Here is a 23,232-nt window from a genome sequence, read left to right on the forward strand (position 1 = left end):
TCCCAAAGGCTTTACTCTGTTGAAACATAATAAAGGTTTGAAGCAAATTCCTTTAAATTTTGGCAAATAATCATTTCAAAGAAACTTTCTTCATTTACAATGTATATTTATCTGAAGGTTTTTTTTTAAATCAAACATGGTAATCAGTACAGATTGTTAAAATTCCCTATAAATTTATACAAAAATGTATTTTAATTAAATAAATATTGCTCCCAGGCTTCATTTACTTGGTGGTACTTTCTATGTCAATATTTCTAAACTTTTGTAAAAGATTCATGAAATATTAAGAATTTATTTATGGCAAGAATATGCCTCTCCATTTTTTAAACTTAAATTACAGTTATTGTAAAGCGAAGATTTAATTTTTCAGATTTTCAATTTCAATGAAAGTATAATTCCATCCCCCAATTCATACAACATATTTATACTCTGGAATAATCCCAGTCTGAAAATAGTTAATTTGCTGGAATGTGGGAGATGGAATTAGAACACATGGGCTGCTAACAGTAGCACTACTCTAAATCAATTTATTACCCAAATCAAATTTTCAAGTTATTTGAGTTATTACTTGAAGAATTTAGACTATGTAAAACAAAAAATAGCAATGTATTCAATTAAAATATCTGTTAAATTCAGTTTGGTATGATGCAGTGGCTACAAGTAAAATTCCAGAACCACTACTTATATTCAAACTTTCATAAAAAAATTATAAACTTGAAAAGTTTATTACTAAAATTATTATTATTATTATTATTATTATTATTATTATTATTATTATTAATTAGATTTGTATGCCACCCCTCTCCGCAGACTCAGGGTGGCTAAATGGATATTATTTTTAACAACAATGGAATAAAGGAACTAGAATAGCCTATATTATCAATGACAAAACATTTGAAAAAACTATTGATTATACACCATATAATTTCAACAAAGCTTTTTTTCTGTGTCTATTATATTCTTCAGAAAATGTTCAAAAAAGACTACTGTATTTTTCAGAGTATAAAACACACTTCCCTGTCCTAAAGGAGGGTGCATCTTATACACCAATTACAGCCATTTCTGGCCTCCTGAAGCCAGGTGTGAAAACAGGTGTGCAGAGGGTTTGAGAGATCTGCGGAGTGCTCCTGGGGGCTGGGGGAAGACTTTTTTTTCTTACTTATCTCTTTGAAATCTTGGTTTGTCTCTTATACATCAGTGCATCTTATAGTCCGAAAAATATGGTCATTTCCAATTACAATACAGTGATCCCTCGAGTTTCGCGATCTCGATCTTTGCGAAACACTATATCGCGATTTTTCCACCCGATGACGTCACTCTCTTCCTTCCTTTCTCATCTTTCTTTCTCTCTCTCTTTCTCTATCTTGCTTCTTCCTCTCTCACACTCTCTTCCTCCCTCTCTCATCTCTTTCTTTCCTTCTCTCTCTTTCTCTATCTCTCCCCCTCTTGCTGGCAGGCGGCCGGCGGGCGAGCGGCGGGCATCAGCGAGGAGCCGGGGTTTCCCCTTTGCGTGGGTGGCCGGGAAGACCCAGGGAAGGTTCCTTCGGCCGCCCAGCAGCTGATCTGCTCGGTAACGCAGCAGCAGCGAGGAGCCGAATCGGGTTTCCCCTTTGCGTGGGCGGCGGGGAACGCAAACTCCACCATCTACGCATGCACGGCCATAGAAAAAAAGGGCGCGCATGTGCAGATGGTGTTTTTACTTCCGCAACCCTACATCCCGAAAAATCGATTATCGCGAGGGGTCTTGGAACGGAACCCTCGCGATAATAGAGGGATCACTGTATTTTATCTATGGATAAGGGAATACTTACCCATTTCATATAGTCTTACTCAATTAAAAGTCCATTTTAGTATCACAAATTAATATACTGTATTACAATGTTCATTCTAGTTTAAGGATGTGAATGTGACTTTAGTGTACTGTATAACATTGTATATGAATTATGAATTTATTGTGTATGAGAGGTAACAAGGAAATATTTAATAGGACAGATTTACTTCAGTTTACAATCTTACATCTAGTCTCATTTCATTTTATGAACTGGTATTCTATCAACAAAATGGAAAAAATGATAAAAAATCTTTGCATCAACAATGTTTAATGTTTTAAGAATTAGGTGAGATATTTTTGCATGTAATGAAATGTTTTCACTTATATTTTTCTTTCTTATCCTTGTATAAGAAATTAAAAGAAATTTTAAAGGTTTAACAGTTTAAATAAAACAAAATATTGTTTGTAATCTGATCTGTGCAAAAACAGGGAACTTAAGTCTACCCCGAGCTGTTAAGTCTGCTCTGGAGTAATCTGCAAGTCCATTTATTGAAATTGCCACTACCTTGGAGTGGGGGGGAAGGTGCATCTGCAATTTCTCCTATTAACATAAAAATCATCTTGCTACTAGGTCTGCTTTAAATCAGTCTTGGAAGACAAGTTGCCTACCCTACCATATGAAAATCTATGTCAGGCCGAAGCCAGAATGCTTGGAGTTTTTGGCCTGCCACGTTATGCTATGTTCTTTTGGAATGTTTCTTGCTGTGGGAACTTGGGGAGGGGGTGGCTGCATGCCATGACACATTCCTTTTAGGTTCTCAAGGTCAGCCTTTGTTCAGCATCTGGCCAGAAGCTTCTGGGAGTTGCAGGATATGCTGGCAGATATATGGTTCATGTGATGGGCTTGTGGGAGGAGATGCAAGGAAATGAACTCTAACCTGGGCCCTCGTTAATAAATTGGAAATTTAAAGAAGGTGAAGCCTTGAACCCTGATTTATTTTTTGGATGCTATTTGGAACACTGACATTAACCCAATTCACAATCTATTCATGAAGTGCAGAAATATGAAAAATACAAATATGTTATTATGATTAAGAGTGAGTAAATAGTGGAGGCTATAATACTATATATCAGGAACTGGCAACCTGCAAGACCACATATATTGAATCACACTTTTGCTATACAAAAGCAGAGTTTTGTTGCCAAATTACATTTGGGTTCTTAATAGGTTTTTTTAAACAACTATCTCAAGGTGGCAAACATATCCAATAAACTTCCTCCTATTTTCTCCACAACAGCTCTTTGAGATGTGTAGGGCTGAGAGAATAACTGGCCTAAGGTAACCCAACTAGCTTTCAATTACTGTATATCAATTATGCTATTTAGTATTACATGTGCATAGGCCACATTACTTCATTTAATGCTTCTTTTCAATATACCTAGCAATCCTTCCAGATAATGAACTCGAATAGAGAGAAAATAGGCGTTGATTGCTTACCTGAACGCCTCTTCTCGTACGGTGAGCGGGTACAGCAGTCACATGGGTTGCTCATGTCCAATCCGGTGGAACTGAGCCTAGTGTTAAAAAAGCTTGCCGGATCCGCCCCTTCCCCAGAATTCGCGAATCCATAGACTAGGCTCAGCTGTGAAGCTCTGTAGTGTTCAACTCTCATTGTTAGAGAAAGAAAGATATAGAAAGGTAAAGAAGACACATACAAGGGCGGGAAGTGACTGCTGTACCCGCTCACCGTACGAGAAGAGGCGTTCAGGTAAGCAATCAACGCCTATTCTCCGTACTGAAGGAGCGGGTCCAGCAGTCACATGGGACATACCCAATAGATGGTCCCTAGGGTGGGATTAGATTGCTATCGTGTGAGATAACGGATTGGAGTACCCTTCTGCCGAAGGCAGCGTCCGCCGAAGCGTAAGAATCAATCTTGTAGTGCCTGATGAAGGAATTTGGCGAGGCCCAAGTGGCTGCTTTGCAGACCTCCTCCAACGGGGCTTGAGTCGCCCAAGCGGCCGAGGTGGCTGCGCTCCTGGTGGAATGCGCTGTGATGTTCCTTGGAACTGAGAGGGAGGCCGACTCATAGGCCTTAGATATAGTCCCTCTGATCCAACGGCCTATTACTGTTGAAGACACTTTGGCCCCCATGACTCTGGGGTGATAGGCTATAAAAAGTGCTTCTGACCTCCGAAAGGGTCCTGTGCGTTGGATATAGATTCTCAGCGCTCTGATGAGATCCAGGGTGTGCCATCTAATTGCCAAGGGATGGTCTCGTTGGAGGCAGAAGGAAGGTAGGACAATATCCTGAGATCTGTGGAACATGGAACTGACCTTGGGTAAGAAGGTGGGGTCCAGTCGCAAGACTACCTTGTCCTGATGGAATTGACAAAGGTCCTGCCTGATTGAGAGGGCAGCTAGCTCCGAAATGCGTCGGGCAGAGGTAATAGCCACCAGGAATGCTACCTTAAAGGATAGGTACCTGAGGGACGCCGATTTTAGGGGTTCGTATGGTGCCTGCGTGAGGGAATGGAGAACCCGTGGCAAGTCCCAGGATGGATACCTGTGGACCTTGGAAGGTCTGAGGTTGGCTATGCCCTTGAGGAATTCCTGAACTTCAGGGAAGGATCGGAGAGGCTGTCTGCGGGGACCCCCTAGGACAGATGAAATGGCTGCCAGATGACGCCGGAGGGTGCTGGTGGAAAGTCCTTTATGGAAGCCTTGCATAAGGAAGGAAATAATTCTGTGTATGGGGATGCACAGAGGGGAGAGACCTTCCTGTAGACACCACTGGTGAAACTTGGACCACGTGTGGTCGTAGATTCGATTGGTCGAACCCCTTCTGGCCTTTAAAATGACCTCCACTGAATCGGGGTCATGACCACGCAGTTCTAAGTCTCTCCTGATAACAGCCAGGCGGTGAGGTGGAACCACTCCGGGTCTGGATGGAATGAGGCCCCCTGCCGCAGCATATCCCCCGAAACGGGGAGTCGCCAAGGGTCCTGGACGGACAGCTGTTGGAGATCCGCGAACCAGGGCCGGCGGGGCCAATGAGGGGCGATTAAGATTACTCGGGCCCTCTCGGTGAGGACCTTGTGAATCACGTCCGGGAGAATTGGAATTGGAGGAAATGCGTAAAGTAGGCCTGGAGGCCATGGACTCCGGAGGGCATTGATTGCTTCCGCTCCCGGGGATGGAAATCTGGAAAAGAAGCGAGGGAGTTGGGCGTTTACATTGGTCGCGAAGAGATCCAGGACTGGAAAGCCGAATCTGAGGCTGATTTGATGGAACAGGTCCTGATGGAGGTTCCACTCTCCTGGGTCTATCGTTGCTCGAGATAGCCAGTCCGCCTGGACGTTGAGGCTCCCCGAGATGTGATCGGCTAGGAGCGACCGAAGATGTTTTTCCGCCCAAAGGCCTAACTTGAGGGCCTCCCTCATGAGAGCCTTGGATCTCGTGCCCCCCTGTCTGCAGATATGGCTTTTTGTGGCAATGTTGTCGGTGAGAATGAGAACGTGCCGGTTGGGAATGCGAGGAGAGAAATGCTTCAGAGCCAGGGAAACGGCTCTTAACTCTAGCCAATTGATTGGCCTGGAAGCTTCCTCCGGGGACCACGTGCCCTGGGCTATCATCCCCTGGGCGTGGGCGCCCCATCCCGATAGACTGGCATCTGTGGTGATGACAAATTGATCCGGGCACCTGAACGGGGATCCTTTGTCCATGGCCGGAGACTTCCACCACTTGAAGGATCTGCGAACACTTGGTGGGATGACAATGCGCCGATTTGAGTTGCTGTGCCCCGATCTCTGAAAGGGTAATAGGAGCCACTGGAGTTCCCTAGCATGAAAGCGAGCCCAGGGAATAATGCCTATGCATGACACCATCTTCCCCAAAAGGGAAGACAGAGTTACTATGGATACTGAAGAATTAGATAAAATGTTAGAAATTAACTCCCCTATACTGAGTTTTCTCTCGGGAGAGAGAAAAACCTGGGAGGCTTCTGAATCGATAATGGAACCCAGGTGAGAAATGGATGTGGAAGGTTGGAGGTGACTTTTTTCAAGGTTGATGGAAAAACCATGGTCCTGAAGGACTGACATGGTGATAGAAAGGTCTGTTTTCACTTTCTCTAGGGAGTTCCCATGAATCAAAATATCATCAAGATAACATAAAATGTGGATGGGAGACGCCCGGATATAGGCCGCCAGGGACCCCAAGAGCTTTGTAAAGACCCGAGGGGCCGAGGAAAGGCCAAATGGCATCGCCCTATACTGGAAATGCCTGCCTTGAAAGGAAAAACGTAAAAATTTTCTGTGGCATTTGGCTATAGGAATGTGAAGGTAGGCCTCAGTGAGGTCTAAGGAGACCATGAAATCTCCCGTGTGAATGGCGGCCAGAATAGAAGATAAGGAGTGCATCTTAAACTTCCTATATTTGATGAATAGGTTTAGTTTCTTTAAATCCAAAATAGCTCTCCAACCTCCGGAGGACTTTGGAACCATAAATAGGATGGAGTAAAAACCTTGGCCCCTCTGACCGGAAGGAACCGGTTGAATGGCTCTGATGGACAATAGATGAGAAATGGCCTCCTCCATACGGTTACAATCTGAGGAGGACCTGGGAGAAGGGCAGGAAATAAAACGTTTAGGGGGAGGAGAAATACATTCTAAAAGAAGGCCTGTTTGAACAGTGTCAATGACCCAGGGGTCCTTGGAGGTGAGACGCCAATTAGAGGCGAAATGGGCTAGGCGACCCCCTATGGGAATAGAGGAGAGATTACCATCTAGGTTTTTTTGAAGCCCTGTTAGAGGAAGCTCCCCTTTGGAAGCGAAAACCTCTACCCCTGGAGTTCCTACCTTGGGAACGAAAGCGGGGGGAATACTGACCTGGAGATCTCTGATAGGAAGCCGCTTGATCTTGCTGGCGCCCTGGGCGACGAAAGGACTGCGTTTTGGTAGCCTTTTTTGTGGTTGGACCCAAAACCTTCTTCTTGTCCGTGGTTTCCGTGAGGAGTGGATCCAGAAGATCACCGAAGAGAAGGTCGCGCTTTAAGGGTCCCTGGGATAACTGCCACTTCTGGCGTACTCCCGCTTGCCAAGGGCGAATCCATAGGAGTCTTCTTGCCGTTGTAGAAGCTGCAATGGACTTAGCAGAAAATCTAGTAGATTGCAAGGTGGCATCAGCCACGTACTGGGCGGCTGCAAAGACCTTGTTGAAGTCTTGTTGACCTCTCAAGTCATCGGGAGGAATATGCTGTTGAAGTTGGCGAAGCCACAGCAGCATGGCTCTGGAGAAAAAGGAAGCCGCTGCAGAACTTTTAATGGCCCAGGAATCTGCGGTGAATCCTCTTTTGAGCATTTGTTCAATGCGCTTGTCCTCTGGGCGGAGGACTTCCTCCGCCTCGCCTGGCACAGCCGCTGCCGAGTGAAGGATCTTGACAGGTTCATCCGGTTTGGGAAAGGATAAAAGCTCTTCATAGGAAGAGGAAAGTTTGTACAACTTTCTGTCCTTGGTGGAGGGATTAAGGCCAGAGGCTGGGAAATCCCACTGTTTGAGTAAAGCATCTTTAAACAATTTAGGCATAGGAATTACCTCGTTATCCTCCTGTTCCTCTGTGAAGTAAGGTAAATTCTCCTCCGGGGGATCAGTGGAAGTGGAGGCTTGTTTCTCCTGGGCCGCTAATCCCGTAGAAATCCTAGCTTTGAGGAGGAGAGATTTGAATAATTGAGAAGGAAAAATGGTAATTGGAGAAGGAACCTTTATTTGGGCTTCCTCATCATCTGATAGGCCTTGAAAAGGATCCTCATCATCCTCCATATCCTCATATTCGTCCTGAGAGGAATCTGAATCATCCTGAATAGGAGCTCTAACCGCTGGGGAAGAACCCAAGGGGCGGGAGGGACGAGGAGGAGGAGGAGGTAAGGGAAGCTCATTGATGGTGGAGAGTTTGGCATCAATGGCCTTGGACAACACAGCAAAAATAGATTGGAACTCAGGAGGTAAACTGGAAATATCAGCAGGGATGGCAGAAGAATCCCTAAAGGCCTGGGAGGATCCTGGCTGGGGGGAATCTTCAATAATATCTGGTTCCTCTGGACCTATGCCCCATAGGTTAGGTTGGGGTCTGTCTAGGTTAGGCTCATCCAGAGATAACACAGGGACCCCAGAAGGAGGTAGACTAGCAGCCTCTGGGGGGTCTTGACTACTGATTACTTGGGCCTGCACTTTCAAACGTTTTGCTGATTTGTCATGGATTCTTTGTAGGGCTAGGTCCCTTCTCTTCTCGGCCCTGGTGACCTTGGTCGAGGGGCGGGCCCCTGGAGAAGAGGAGGAAGAGGCCTGGGGGATACTAGTAATCTCATCGCCTGTAGGCCTGGCCTCTCTGGGACCTTTAGTTGTGCCTCTCTTGGGAAAGGTAGCCATAGTCTGACAATTAACAGAAGACAAGGCTGAGCCAATAACTGAATAAATAAGGAGAAGAATTTCAAGGACTTCCCAAGAGGAATGGATCCTGCTTCGAGGCCTCGAAGCTGCTGAGACTTGAGGACAATCTGGGCAAACCCAGAGTTCGTGTCCCCAGATCCAGCGGGGCCAGCCTCCCTAAACTTTTTAATTAAGTAAACCAAGGCACTCTGGTTGGAGGCTTAGCCGGTGGAGAATTTAGCCTGGGACCCCCAAGGCCCGCTCCGGGATCCACGCGGTGGACTGAGGCCTACGCGGCTGGCAGGAGGCCAACACGAGAGGCCTAGATTTAAAAAAGGGCGCGAAGGCCTTCGCGCCGAAAAATCGCTCCGTAAAATTTCTTAAAGGGGAAGCGATCGACTAAGTCCAGGAGACTATAGAGACGTCTCACTCCGCAGGAGGTATTCTTAAGCCCTTTAATATTTATATATACAATAAAGAATCAATAAATCAATAGATTAATACTTGCACCAGAACCTCCAGGCCAAAGGATTAAAAGAATCCACAAGCGGCCGCGGGGATCGTACACGGCAAAACCGCCGGGGGAAAACGAAACCGCAACTTCTCCAAAGGAAAAAAGCCGAGCCGCAAACGGCTGGCGCTATTAGTGCAAGTAAATAATAATGATAAAACAATTCTTACTACTTTTTGAAGAAAAAGATCGAAGGGAAGGTGTTAGAATGTTGAACGAGCTATCACAATACAACCGCAGGATATGCGAACTGAGCGAATTCTGGGGAAGGGGCGGATCCGGCAAGCTTTTTTAACACTAGGCTCAGTTCCACCGGATTGGACATGAGCAACCCATGTGACTGCTGGACCCGCTCCTTCAGTACGGAGAAGTTCGTGTCTGAGGTTCAAAATCTGGATGTTTCCATTTTGCCTAAACACAAACATTCTGAGATTACAGGTACTTAATCCATAGAGGACTGTTCTGAAATATCTATTAACTAAGATGCCAAAAACTATATGGCTTGGGGCCATAGGGTAGATATCTACAAAGCTATCTAATCCCAATTCATTTTGGTATACAATAAGGTTCACTCCAGGTCCCTTCTCTTCTCTTAAACATCTATAGAGACCAATGAGGTGAGCCTTTTCTATTACAGCTCCAATTCTTTGGAATAGCTTTAGATGAAAGTGATAATGTTGTTTCTAGTTTTTCTTAATTTATTTTACCATAGGAATAGAATATAAAACCCCTTTTGGATTGGAGAAGCAAATAAAATTCAATAAATTAATATACAACACTTGATAACATTTCCATTAGGAAAGTGTATATGATAATTAGTAACATGTATTAACAGGTGGGTTACTTAGTAAAAGAGAATACTAAATTTGAACTACACCAGGAGATGAATTAAGCAATATATTCTGTTTAACAAGCTGGGAATTTCAAATTCTTGAAAAGGATGAGTGATATAAACAAAGATGGATAAATGTATATAAATAGGAATACATCAACCCAAAATCTTCTAAATGCTATTAAGGATTGAGCATTGGGAGAGTTAGTGTAAATACATTGGTTTGGTAACTCTCTTCATGCAGTTTAGGGCACTGCTGTTCCTAACAAAAAACATACATAATCAATCACTCAATACTGTATTATCTTAAATAATTCTTACTTAGTGACTACAACTATGACTACATTATCAAAACTTCACTATTTCTAGTTATTATCCTTATTAACTTACCTTTTAAAAAATCAAACTATGAACACCAAAAACAGTAGGTCTGACTTTTTAGGAAATGTACATCATTCCCGATGGAACAGTGTTTAACTATTTACAAAGGAACATTATACAGTGGAACCTCGACATATGAGCAGCTCTACTTACGAGCTACTCGAGATAAGAGCTGGGAGGGGAGCGACATTTTTGTTCGCCTCCCGAGCTCACATTCGGGATACGAGCGCCAAGGAGCTGTCTCCTGAAGCCGAACGCTAACTTCCGCGTTCGGCTTCAGGAGACAGCTCCTTGGCGCTCGTATCCCGCGTGTTTTAAAAGGTTGCAGCCGGCCTGGGGGGTTTGGGGGGGTGATGGCAAGCCCCCCAGGCCGGCTGCAACCTTTTTAAAACACGCGCGCCGCTTCGCAGCTGTCTCCTGAAGCCGAACGCTAACTTCCGCGTTCGGCTTCAGGAGACAGCTGCGAAGCGGCGCACGTGTTTTAAAACGTCACAGCCGGCCTGGGGGGTTCGGGGGCTTCCCCCCCGAGCCCCCCAGGCCGGCTGCCACGTTTTAAAACACGCGCGCCGCTTGGCAGCTGTCTCCTGAAGCCGAACGCTAACTTCCGCATTCGGCGGCAGCGGTTTTTTTTGTTGTTGCACGGATTAATTGACTTTACATTGTTTCCTATGGGAAACAATGTTTCATCATACGAGCGTTCCGACTTACGAGCCTCCTTCCGGAACCAATTAGTCTCGTAAGTCGGGGTTCTACTGTACTGGGTGTCCAGGAGGAAAGTATTTTGAAATTCCCTGATATTTCCCTGACATTTCCCTGTAACTTACGATCTAGTTAAGGCGCGGTTGTAGATGACGTCATACCAAACGGCTAAGCCCTGGAGAAATATCAGTAGCTGAGGAAGCTAGTTATTGCCACAGTTATGCTCATTTTTGTTTGACTCTGCCAGGGAGCGCAATCCGGGATTTTTTTTAACATGATTTTTCCTTGACTTTTAAACATTTTAATACAGTTTGGTTTTTTCCGATTTATTCTGTATTTTTTCATGAATTCCCTGATAATTCTCTGATATTTCCCAAACTGCCAATTTCCCTAATAATTCCCAGATTTCCGTTTTCCAGGTTTGCTGGACATCCTAATTATACTAAATTGATTTAAATGTAACATTAAATGATGAAATATTTAATCATCATTGACTAAAATGCTAAAAGCAAGGTTGACTTGATATACTTAGCATGATGGGTAAATTCAGTCAAAACCTAGATTATGTTTTATCATCGCTCTGCTCAGATAATATTAAAGTCAGAAAAATATTTCTATGCCAATGATGAATATTTGTATGGATTAATTTGAAATGAATGCAATTCATTTGGTATATTACAAATCTGTATCTATATATTCTGTGTTCTTTTGATTCTCTCCCAATCTGCTATAGTGGAATGGCAAAAAAGATATAGCACTTGAACCTATGAAAAGATGTAACAACAACAAAAAAACAATGTGTCTCATTTTGAAACAAGGCATTAAGGAGAAAACTGGTCTGTTAATTCACACTCATAATGTACTCTCTAACATCATAGTCAAATTGTAATTTGTTTTTTATTATAAATAAGCAGCTCTTCTGGTAAAAGGCATATTACTAGCTTTCATAACTATATATAAACTAAGTGAGCAACCAAGTAATTCTTACAGTATGCAATCTCAGCAAATATTATATCTGGATTACAACTACCGGTACTGTATATAAGATTTCTAAGGATTAGGATCTATGTAAGAACAGTGGTTCTAGACACTGGACTAGAACAAAGAACATAAAAGAAATAAAGTAATGCCTCGGAGTTCAATTTGTAATGGGTGCATTACTGGAGCCTAACACATAGAAGCTCACTGGCTGACACTATCACACAGCCCAATCTACCTCAAGCTGTAGTTTGGGCTGTGTTTTTGTTGGGGTAAATTTTTGGAAGTGGCTGAAGGCAGTAACAATGTTACTTTAATAAACCAGGTTAGGATTTTCAGAGGCTAGCTTTGGAAAATGTTTAGAGATTAACCCCACTTTTTAGCATTTTCCTGTTGAAAATGTGAGGGGAATTACTTCCATGTTTCATAACAATATGATGTCTAAATTCAAAAGCATGATTTCTGAACATTCCAAGAAACATGCCATAGATTATAAATATGCAATAATTTGGCCATTTTCAGATAAATGGTTAACAACTGTATGATTGAATCAATAGTCTATTTTTCCATGGATTAGGATATTTTTAAGAAATAACTAAAATTAAATAAAAATTTAGCATCGTTAATTTTTTTCAGTTTAAAATGCATGACTTTTAACAGCACTATTGCAATCTTTAGTTGATGAAAACCTAAACTATTTTTGTTGAAACGAACTACGGTAATATCATTCTAAAATATCTATAAACTTGCCACTTTTTTCAAAGTAAACTGTACATTGTATTATGTTTACTGCATTCCATTTTAAAAGTTGGTCACCCAGAGTTATTTATGAGATGGCTAGTTTATTTATGAATTAAATAAATAAATGAATATCAGACACCTAATAGTTACCGGTACCTGGGTGGTGGCATCCAAACTTTAGAATGTCCTTACACGTGATATTTTATTTTATATGGTTCCTTTTGTTTTGAGCTGAATTGAAATACTGTTTCCTGAGGCATTTTAAATATTTTTTATTTAATGTTATCATTGTTTTCCTAGCTGCACAGTTTTTATACCTTCAAATTATAATTCTATCACTATACTAAGTTTAGATTTTAATAATTTTCTGTAAAACTCTTTAAAACTTTGCCATTGACACATGCTGAAAATTAGCAAGTTTCTCAAATAATAATGCAGATGAAGTATAAATTGATAGCTAACGTATGTTTGATAAATAACCACAACACATAGTACAAGGACTAAATTTTTGAATGCTCCATAGTTCTTAATACCACCTAAGACCACAACTAAAGGTGGCAAATGTTATAACACAATTCCAAGAAGTTACATAAACTCACCCATATTGGCATAAAACCGTCAAAAATGTATTTTTGCTGAAAGAATAAAAGCTATAAAACAGGAATACAATAAGCGCTTGAAATTGATGTTTATGATAAGGAAGATATAGGTAAGGTAGTACATGATTTTCATGTGCTGATGGCTTGGATTCTGAAATTAAATTTTAGTTTTGGTAGTAGGATAAGGGGTAGATCATATATGCATTAGAATCACCCATCTTGGCATAAAACTATGAAAAATATATTTTGCTGAAGGAATAAAAGCTATAAAACAGGAATATAGTAAGCACTTGAAACCAATGTTTATGATAAGGAAGATATAGGTAAGATAGTACTTGATTTTCATGTGCTGATGGCTAGGATTCCGAAATTAAATTCTAGTTTTGGTAGTGGGATAAGAAGGAGTAGATCATACATGCATTAGAATCATAGAAGACTATAAAATAAACAAGATCAGACATTTAGTGTTATACATTACTTAGGACAGAAGTGTTACAATATAGTAAACAATTGTTGCAACTGATAAAATAGTAACAGGATCACACAGAATAGATGGTGGCAGAAAATTAAATAACTAGTGAAAATGCCACAACTTTAAAGCATCTTTTTCCAGATAGAACTTTTTAGATATGTCCAATTACAATTCTCATATTTTGCTAGCATCTCCTATGCTGAAATAATGGTAATTTAGTCCAAAGATCATCAACATAGGGCTCATAGGCATGACATCTACAATATCACTAGGTGGCACTCAGGCACCTTCAAATTATATAAATAACAGAATTTGCCAAAATAAGATATTCTTATGATTTGGGGAATTTTTATTAAAACTTAAAACAAATACACTTGGCAGTTTAAGCAATGCACAAAATTTCATGATGATAACCACTACATAACAAGGTTACTGATCCCTAATGTTGTTTTGAAAATACCAGATTGAAGAAAGTGCATTAGAAGATTATAAACAACAAAGCTCAAATGAAAGTGGAAAGTGAGCATCAATGGAGCACTGCAGAAAAATTGGTACAAATGGATGAGAGCAAAGGCATGTAATTAAGTATCATCCTACAGATCATTCTACTGTTACTCTCCAGACAGAAAAAGAAGGGGGGGGAAGATTGGCGTTGACTCTAAGAGCAGTACTAGGTTTTTGTTCATTGATGGATTCTGAGCAATCACCCTTCACCTAATCCTCCATTGAAATAACCAAAGAGCAGTAGAAGAGTAAAAACAGGTTCTATAATGTGCACTAGATATTAATCAGAATAGTGATTTTTATTTCTAACTATTACATATTTATTTATTCTTTCCAAGTAGTGACTGAAAAGAAAGTGAGTGCACTACCATCTTCCCCTTCTTACCATTCTTTTTATTAGGATGGAAAGTCTGTGTCTCTGATAATTCAATATAGGTAGTCCTTGACTTACAACCATTTATTTAGTGACTGTTTGAATGGAACTGAAAAAAGTGACATGACCATTTTTCACACTTCCAACTGTTGCAGTATGTCCATGGTCACATGGCCAAAATTCAGAAGCTTGTTAACTGGCTCACATTTATGATGGTTCCAATGTCCCACGGTCATGAGATCACCTTTTGTGACCTTCTGACAAGCAAAGTCAATGGAGAAGTCAGATTCACTTTACAACCATGTTACTAACTTAACTACCATAGTGATTCACTTAACAACTGTGGCAAGAAAGGTCATCAAAGGGGGCAAAATTAACTTAACAAACATATTACTGTTGTTAGCCGCCCCGAGTCTGCGGAGAGGGGCGGCATATAAATCCAATAAATAATAATAATAGTCTCACATAACAATTTTACATGAGGACCCGGATTGTGGGGGCAATATGCTGGCTCTGTTAAAAGGTGCTATTGGTAACATGTTGTAAGCCGCCGAGTCTAAGGAGAAGGGTGGCATAAAAATCGAATAAATAAATTTTCAGAACAATTGTCGTTGCAAGTTGAGGACTATCTGTCAACCTTAAGAAAAGATAGAAGCTGCTGTTCCCTACTCTCTTATTTATCTATCAGGATCAGACGAGCAGCAACTGTGAAAAGAGAAGGTTGCCAATCCCATTTGTTTACCTATCTAGTTGAATAGTTGAATTTCTCCTTGCGCCCAAAGACCCAAAACAAAGGAGTTTCCATCCCTGCTTCTTTGCCTCACATCTTTTGCTATTTACGCCAGCTAACTTCCCTCCCATTTTGACTCTGTATCAAATGAGCAGGCAAAAGGTTGCTGTCCATGCACAAACATCCACCTTGGCTCATTTGCCTGCATCCTTGTATCTATAAGATGCCATGATAGCTAGGAATGAGGCCCAATTTTTCCTGCTGCATAACCTGGAAAAAAGGAGGGCGAAGACAGCACTTTCCACTCCCAGGGGAGCACAGTGGAACCCAATCCTCCCTGCAGTGCAGCCCACGGAGAATCCCAGACTAACTTTGTCCAGTTTCTTGCCTTTTGTGTGCGTTCAGTATCATGGGGTTGCCTGGAAGGAGAAGAATCTCTCCCCCCCCCTAAAAAAATATATTATTACCAAACGTTCCCCATATCCAGGAGAAAAGGAAGTTGGTGGGATCAGCTGGTGGGATCAGGAAGGTAAAGGTGCATGGACCACAAACATAGCTTGGGGCCTAGAGGCTGGAGAAGATGGGTCAGCACCACGAAGAGTAAAGCGGGGGAGTTGACATCCGCGGGAGAGCATCAAGGAACAGCAAGTCACCTCTGACCTTAAGCCCACCCCCACCTCTCTTCAGGGGGCACGCCCATGTCTTCCTCACCCACTCCTCCTCCCCTCTTAGGCAGGGCGAGCAGCCCCTCCCATTGCTGGGCAGAGGGGATTGCTGTGACGCACTCAGGGGCCCTGGGCGCGCAGGAGAAAAGGGGAGGGGAACCCACGAGCGGAAAGAAACCAACGGCCGCATCACGGTCGCGCATCCTCTCCGCCCTCGGAACTGCTTCAAATGGTCCCGTCTAGGGCCCCCACGCAAGGGATTTCATGGTCCGGCCCAGGTCTTCCCCACCCCCTTTCCTCGGGTCACTCACAGTCTCTCTTCATCTCCGCTCGGCGCCGCCGCCATTTTCTTCGCAGCGAAGAACCCGCGGGGGGGGAGGGGGGAAAACCGAGCCGGAGAGGAAACCCGGACAGCCAGGCTCCACCCACCCCGCCGCAATTGGACGCTGGGGCCCATCATTCAGGTCTCTATCGCAAAACGATTGGTCGGTGTTTCTCTACACGGGCGAGGCTGCCCTGCTCTTAGCGGCCGTTAGAATTGGCGGGAAGTGCTGTCAGTTACAAGGATACGAAGTGGGCAGGGGACAAATTTTCAGTCCTTTTCTGATTGGACTGTGGAGGTAGTTTGTCTATCGATAGGCCCGTTGGGTTATCAGTCACTGGACAAAAAGGTGGCACGGAATCGCGGGCTCAAGGATTTTGAAATTTAACGGGTCTAACGTTTTTTTTAAAAAACTGCTTCTTCAGTAGTTTCTCCGCTGTGAGCTCTTAAGTTCTTGGTTTTTTAGCGTAAAAAGGAAATTCTTTATACCGAGAAGGCAGTCCCATCAGTGCAGTGTATCCAAGGTCATGATACTCAAATGACTACCTAATTGGTCTCGGCTACAAAATAACTAAAGCCTTCTAGTCAGAATGACTCCGGACGACTTTACAGGAAGGGATGAAGCAGCTTTCTTGGTTTTTGTACAAAAGTGGCTTTTTATTCCATTGTAGGATATTTACCGGTACATCAATGTGGGCTACCTAATACCTTAAAAAACAACAGTGTCAATTCCACTATGTAACCTCACAATATCATCACATTGTCACATGAAGGTTATATTAAAACGCCTGTATTAAATAGTAATGGGTAGGACGTAACTCTGCTTCAAATATTATCTGTCTGCCCTATTATTCCAGCTTGCCAGTCTGATAAAAGAAACAGCTGAAGAGTCAATTCTTACATGCTGAATCCAACCACAGCGAGTAAAATCTGCTTTCAGTTGGGCCTTCTCCTGTTTGGGTGCTATAGGTTTTATTGTTAAAAAAAAACACCTATACGGCAGTTGTGGGTGAGACAAAAAAAGAGGACAATCTCTGTATACCAACATTTCGGAGGTTAAAAATAAGTTATCTTTAAAAACAAAAATTGTTGTAATTGTCCTTGCCACATTCTGTAACATTAAAAATATTTAAGGTACTCATAAAATGATCAAGTTTATTCTTCTAGTGAACATATACATTTGTATCAGTTTTTGATTTTATAGCTAATATGTTTCAACCATTTAGCATGTGATGACAAGTAGTGAACAGAAAATACTAATGCTGGCTTTCTTAAGCATAGCTTTTTTTTTAAAGCCTGCGTTCATACTACACACTAACCATATACCATTGCTTACAAACCCATTAGCAAGGTTTATGAAAATATTAAACTACAAATATGACATTTGGAATCTCACATGCTAAAGAATAGTAGTTTATTTAAACCACAATTGGTTGGTGGTTAAAAATACAGTTTTCAAACCAAAAGGGCTGGGTTGAGAGAACACTATATCAAACTTACCATACAACATATACCATTGCATGACTCAAGTTATCCTGTTGCTCAGCAGCTCGACTGGCACAAGCTTTATAACTGGTACAATTGGGCACTGAGTTTACTTGTAGAACATAGTCCTATACAGCTGCATCAGGTCAGAAGTTGATTCAAGTTTATTTGCAATTAAGCTCCACTGGAGCTTTTCTAGCCATGCATATTGCACTCAGGTTGAGTTCATGTTAGTGTTAAACACTTCTAATCATGGTGAATTTATTTTAAACAGGCATGTATGCTATAATTAAGATATAATAAAAAATTCTTTTCATAACAACAAAATTGATTAATTATCACACTCTGCTCATATAAATCCCAAAAGCATGGTTTCTGATCTTCCTCCAAATTGTAGGAGCTGCTAGCTGTGCTGATTCCTACATTCTTCCAATATAATGGGATGATCTGGCCCAGTAGATACCTTATAAAAGTTATCTGAGCTTCACTTTGGTAAGAAATATAGGCAGGAAATAATGACCAAAAAAAGGTGCAGAAAACAGCAGGAAGTTATAACTCCCACATCCTTGACATGTCATGTGCATTAGTTATAATTGTATCTGTTCCCTAGTGATGCTAATGCAAAAGGATACAAAAATGTACTTTATCAATTTATTCTATAGCTTCTTGCTAAGCAATGCATGCACTACATAGCAAACCCAATTAGAAAGAAACTGGGATCCTTTATTCGATCATGTGGGCAAAGATTTAAAACAGAGAAAAGATCATGTAGGATAATTCTATATATTTTATGCAAAATTCTTGAACAGAATTTATATACTACTCGTCTCACTATTGGGACTGGCATTTAACTAAGTAATACAACTGTTAAAGTGTGCTTGATTTTATGACTTTTTTCCAGTCATTAAGCAAATCACATGGTCAATAACTGAATCCAGCTTCCCCTGTTAACTTTGTGAGGAGCCCCTGGGAAGGTCACAAATAGTAATCACAGAACAACACACACACAAGATGCTGCAACTGTTGTAATATATATCAATTGCCAAATACAGTATCTGAATTTTGATATGACCATGGAGACACTGCAACGACCAAAAGTGTAAGGATGAGTCATGTCACTTTTTTCAATACTGTCATTATAGTAAATGGACATTAAATAAATAGTCATGAATTGAGTATTACCTTTATTTATTAGAGTTTACAATAGACTTTCCACCACTAATTTCCAGAAAAAAACCCAATATTGTTTATTTTATTTTTTCCCATGTTGTTCATTTGCCCATAATATTTTTCTTTGTTTGCTGGTTCTCTTGTGTCCAACACCATCCAAGGTTTTTGCCAATAATATTTTCCTTTGTTTGCTAGTTCTCTTGTGTCCAACACCATCCGAGGTTTTCCTATAAGGTTTTTATAACTAACACGCATATGAAAATACTTCAATAGGAAAGACCTTTCCAGCAATATATGTGGTCAATAGACATGCTGGATGCATCACACAACATCTCACACAAACATAGCAAAAAAAACCTAGGAAGGCACAACCATCCTAATTTCATATATTGGTACAGCTTCATATATTTAGAAATCCTATAATTTTTTTCCAAACCTGGAGTTATATTACCAAACTATTTTTTAACATAAACCCATGTGATTCACTGTCCGTAATCTCTAATACAGGGGTCCCCAAATTTGGCAACTTTTAAGACTTGTAGACTTCAACTGCCAAAGGATGCTGCCTGGAGGGTTCTGGGAGTTGAAGTCTGCAAGTCTTAAAGTTGTCAAGTTTGAAGACCTCTGCTCTAATACATTGATACAATCGCATGAGTAATGTGTCTTTCATATATCTCAAATGTTGATTTTAATTTGCTTAAGTGCTTTGTATGAACATGCCATTTTAATCCAAAGGTATTTCATAATCCAGTATTCAATTGTATGACATTATGCAAATTTTAATAGAGTTCAGAGGGTCTTTCTCCTAAGTACATTCACATACAAACCAAATTGAAAAATGGTTTTGTGAATATCTCCCTATTGGTGATAATTATATATATTAATGTTTAATGTGCCACAAGACTTTCTGTTGTGCCTGTTTAAATTTCTAGCTCTCTCTTAAATTAATAAGCATATAATAATAATAAATTATTATTAAATATGCATATAATTTAAAAATTGGTTTTCTTTTTTTGTGTAAATATATTTAGAAAAGCTAGGAGTATTGGGACAAGGACAATTTGTTTTTGACATATTTGTAATGCAATAATTATTTCTCTCATTAGTGCTGCATATGGGTACAAGAGGTAATCTCTGATATAGGGTAAAAAAGGAACCCTACAAATTCTTTACATTTTGAATAATCAGTTTTCTTAGGATTTGAGTTTTTTCATCCAATATCTTGAAATATTTCAGGGGAATCGTACAATTTCATTAAATTGTGAACATTTATAAAGTCACACAATTTAATGTGTGTTTTAAATCTTAGTAGCAACAACTAGGAGATAATACGTTCCACAGTACCAGCATACATTGCCAAGCCTTAACACTGTCATAATTAATCTAAAAAATAACCTGGGTTAAACTCTGTAAATTTGTTGTAAAATGGTCTAAATTTCCTCTTGCATTAGCAAAAGTTATCTCTTCTTAGATTATATTCATCTCTAAAAAGATACATGGAGATAAAAGGGATTTAAATATACACATTCGTTTGTAAAAAAATATCCTTAAATATTATTTTCATTAAAAAGTAATATCTAGATTTGTCAGAATGCTTATTATAGAATGCTTATTATAGAACTTCCCTGCACTTGAAGGGTAATGAGTGCTTTGCTTACCATTCTCAAAAGCCCATAGGGGACATTCCATATCTAAAATAATACAAAGCTGCTTCCAATTTGAAGAAGACAGAATACAATCTAAACTGGAAGACAATATATATGCCTAACATAGTCAAAATATAGAGGTTTTATTAATCCAAGGAACTGCAATTGCTTTTTTTTACATTGTTATTTACAAGTAAACATAATATTTTACTACTTTTTAAGTTATAAACATCCACCAATTAAATACAATATTAATGTATGAATAATGAAAACCTAAGAATGTTTACAAGATTTATGAAATGAACACTTTAAAAACCACAAGAATTATAAAATATTTCAAACCAAAGAAAAACATAGTATTAAAACAGTGATGATCAATTAACTACTTGTTTCTTTTGGTCAAACATGTGTATAATTTGTGTACAAGAGCAGTTTATGAAAAATTAAATATAGTATGTTGTAAAAAGAATAAATTAAAAATGTAAAAAACTACAGCTGTAAAAAGATTGGGAAAAGTAAAAGAAAGCAGTAACAATTCAGCTAATATTCACCCAGAGATAGTTTTTGCCTGAAAGATATTAGGTGTTTCACATATGTCATAATTCTATAATTTTGATTGATTGTTCTATATTGGTCTTATTTGTGATCTTTTAATATTTTATTATGAATTCTAGTAGATATAATCATATAATACACAATTGCCTAATTTTATTATTTGACTGTAATACACAACCTTTTCACAGTATCATCAGAGATGATATTTTGTATCCTTTTTATAAATATAATTTTATTAAATTATTATAACACATGCAAGATGCCAAATATATTGCATATTTAGTTTTCAGAAAAAGCCTCAGAATTCCAACATATCCATAATTCAAAAAAATTGAGAATTTAAGAAAATTCTGGAGAAAAATATTTATATGCATGAACAATATTCAGTGTTGAAAAAGTTAATTTAAAATGAATGTGATTTAAATACTCCTATCAGAAATTAATTTTTAAGACTCAATTGAGTTATTTATTTTCTAAAGGCTCCTAATACAGACTCCTAATATGCAACCAGGAGTTTTTATAAATAATAGATTTTTTTTTAGATTCAACTTTTAGGATGAAATGCAATACTTTAAGATTCCAATCATATTATTATTTAAATTTGGGAGTAAAATCCGCTATGATTTAGCTCTGAATGAATATACTGTATTGTAGTTCTGTGTATAGTGGTTCTGCAGAGCTACAATCACTAGGAAATGATCATTATATGGACTTTGAAATTGTGATTATTATATTATTTGAGCCATAGAAGAGAATCTACTATAATGTTATTGGTGCCTTTAAAAAAAGAGCTGATTTATGCCGCCGTTCTCCTTAGACCCAGGGTGGCTTACAACATGTTAGCAATAGCACTTTTTAACAGAGCCAGCATATTGCCCCACAATCCGGGTCCTCATTTTACCCACCTCAGAAGGATGGAAGGCTGAGTCAATCTTGAGCCGGTGATGAGATTTGAATATGTATATATATGTATATATATATTATTGATTTTAAAATATAGAATCTAAAACACACACACACACACACAATATACAACAAGTGCTCAGTGATTGGTGCCCATCACCAGACAAGTTTCACACCCCTCCTCCAAAAGGGGGGCATTTCTTATATATACCATTTTAACTCAAGAGCAATATATCTATTTACATATTCTAAAGTGATTCCAATTTATTCCTTGTGGCTTGGTCTCAAATTCTACTAACCATATATTGTCTTACCTGGTCCCATCGTCCATCAGTTGTCGCAAATCAGTTTCATTAACCGAGTTCATCCATAATCTCAAATTGAATATGATCCACCATGTACCAGTACCAATTTTGTAACGGAGAGGGGCGGCATACAAATCCAATAAATAAATAAATAAATAAATAAATAAATAAATGTCCATTTTGTTGCCTCCTTCTAACCCAAGACTATTACCACCTGAGTGCTTTCAATCGCTGCTTGTTTTATTTCTCTACATTTTTCCATTACATTGCTTTTAACTACTACTGCCATTTCCTTTCCTTTGTAATTGTCCATCGTATATTTAACATCCTATTAATATCCTTTTGAACTTTTCCCCAAAAGTTCTGCACTGTACCGGGCATTCTCAAAGCATATGCATAAACACTCCTTTATCTTGACACCCATGCCAACAAGCATTTTTAACATTCTTCTAATTAGCTAAAATCTTAATACATTAAATATTCATTCTAGTTAAATTTAAAAAATCATATAGCACAATACGTCAAAGCTCATAAAAGCAGATTACATAATGTTGTTTTCCACCATGCTTCTCTAAAATGGAAACAAAGGTGCTTCTAGAAAGATGCTCACACACTGATGCATGGATATGAGGTACCATGAAAAAAAGTTACAACTGTATTTTAAAGAATTAAGAGAAAGAATCCTTTTATTCATTTCTGATATTATAAGATGGTAGGTGATGAAAACTGAAGCAGTTCATTACTGTTTTTCTGTTTTCTGCATTGTAATGCTTTCATTATGCTGTGATATTTTAATTCAGAGTAGCTTTATATCTAAATTTAATTTACTATTTTGAAGTGGAGTTTGTTTTATTATTTTATAATGAAATATATCGTGTACACTGATGTTTAAGCTATAAAATAATACCATTCATGCTATTTTTTTCAAAATGCAAACAGGAATTAAAAATATATTCACTGCTACAATCAATACTAAAATGTCTGCATCCTAGCAGCATACTTTAATTTCTGCTAGTGAAAAATACTAGGGGGAAAATGGAGTATTTTTTAAAATAATTGGATATCATTCACATTGTAATATTCAAAGGTTGTTTATTATATGTGCCTGAAAATTTTCAAATATAAGAATGAATGCAATTAATTTTAATTTAGAAATGAAAGAA

At 39.4% G+C, this 23,232-nt stretch overlaps 1 protein-coding gene across 4 annotated transcripts in view; it reads right to left on the reverse strand.

The window, feature by feature from the left end:
- Nucleotides 1-17,638, reverse strand: part of MECP2 (methyl-CpG binding protein 2) — an 84,589-nt gene extending 66,951 nt beyond the window's left edge. Inside the window, exon 1 of one of the 4 annotated variants that reach the window (XM_070741400.1) lies at nt 17,506-17,638. In XM_070741400.1, coding sequence (XP_070597501.1) covers nt 17,506-17,522 — 17 coding nt within the window. In that variant the 5' untranslated portion in view covers nt 17,523-17,638. Of the gene's footprint in view, nt 1-15,485; nt 15,662-15,847; nt 15,915-15,994; nt 16,139-17,505 lie in introns of those variants that run through there. The other 3 variants (XM_070741397.1, XM_070741398.1, XM_070741401.1) reach the window with 3 other exon arrangements.
- Between the last annotated feature and the right edge of the window lie 5,594 nt (nt 17,639-23,232).

Source organism: Erythrolamprus reginae, chromosome 2 (genome assembly GCF_031021105.1).
Source record: "Erythrolamprus reginae isolate rEryReg1 chromosome 2, rEryReg1.hap1, whole genome shotgun sequence".
NCBI classification, from domain to species: domain Eukaryota; kingdom Metazoa; phylum Chordata; class Lepidosauria; order Squamata; family Dipsadidae; genus Erythrolamprus; species Erythrolamprus reginae.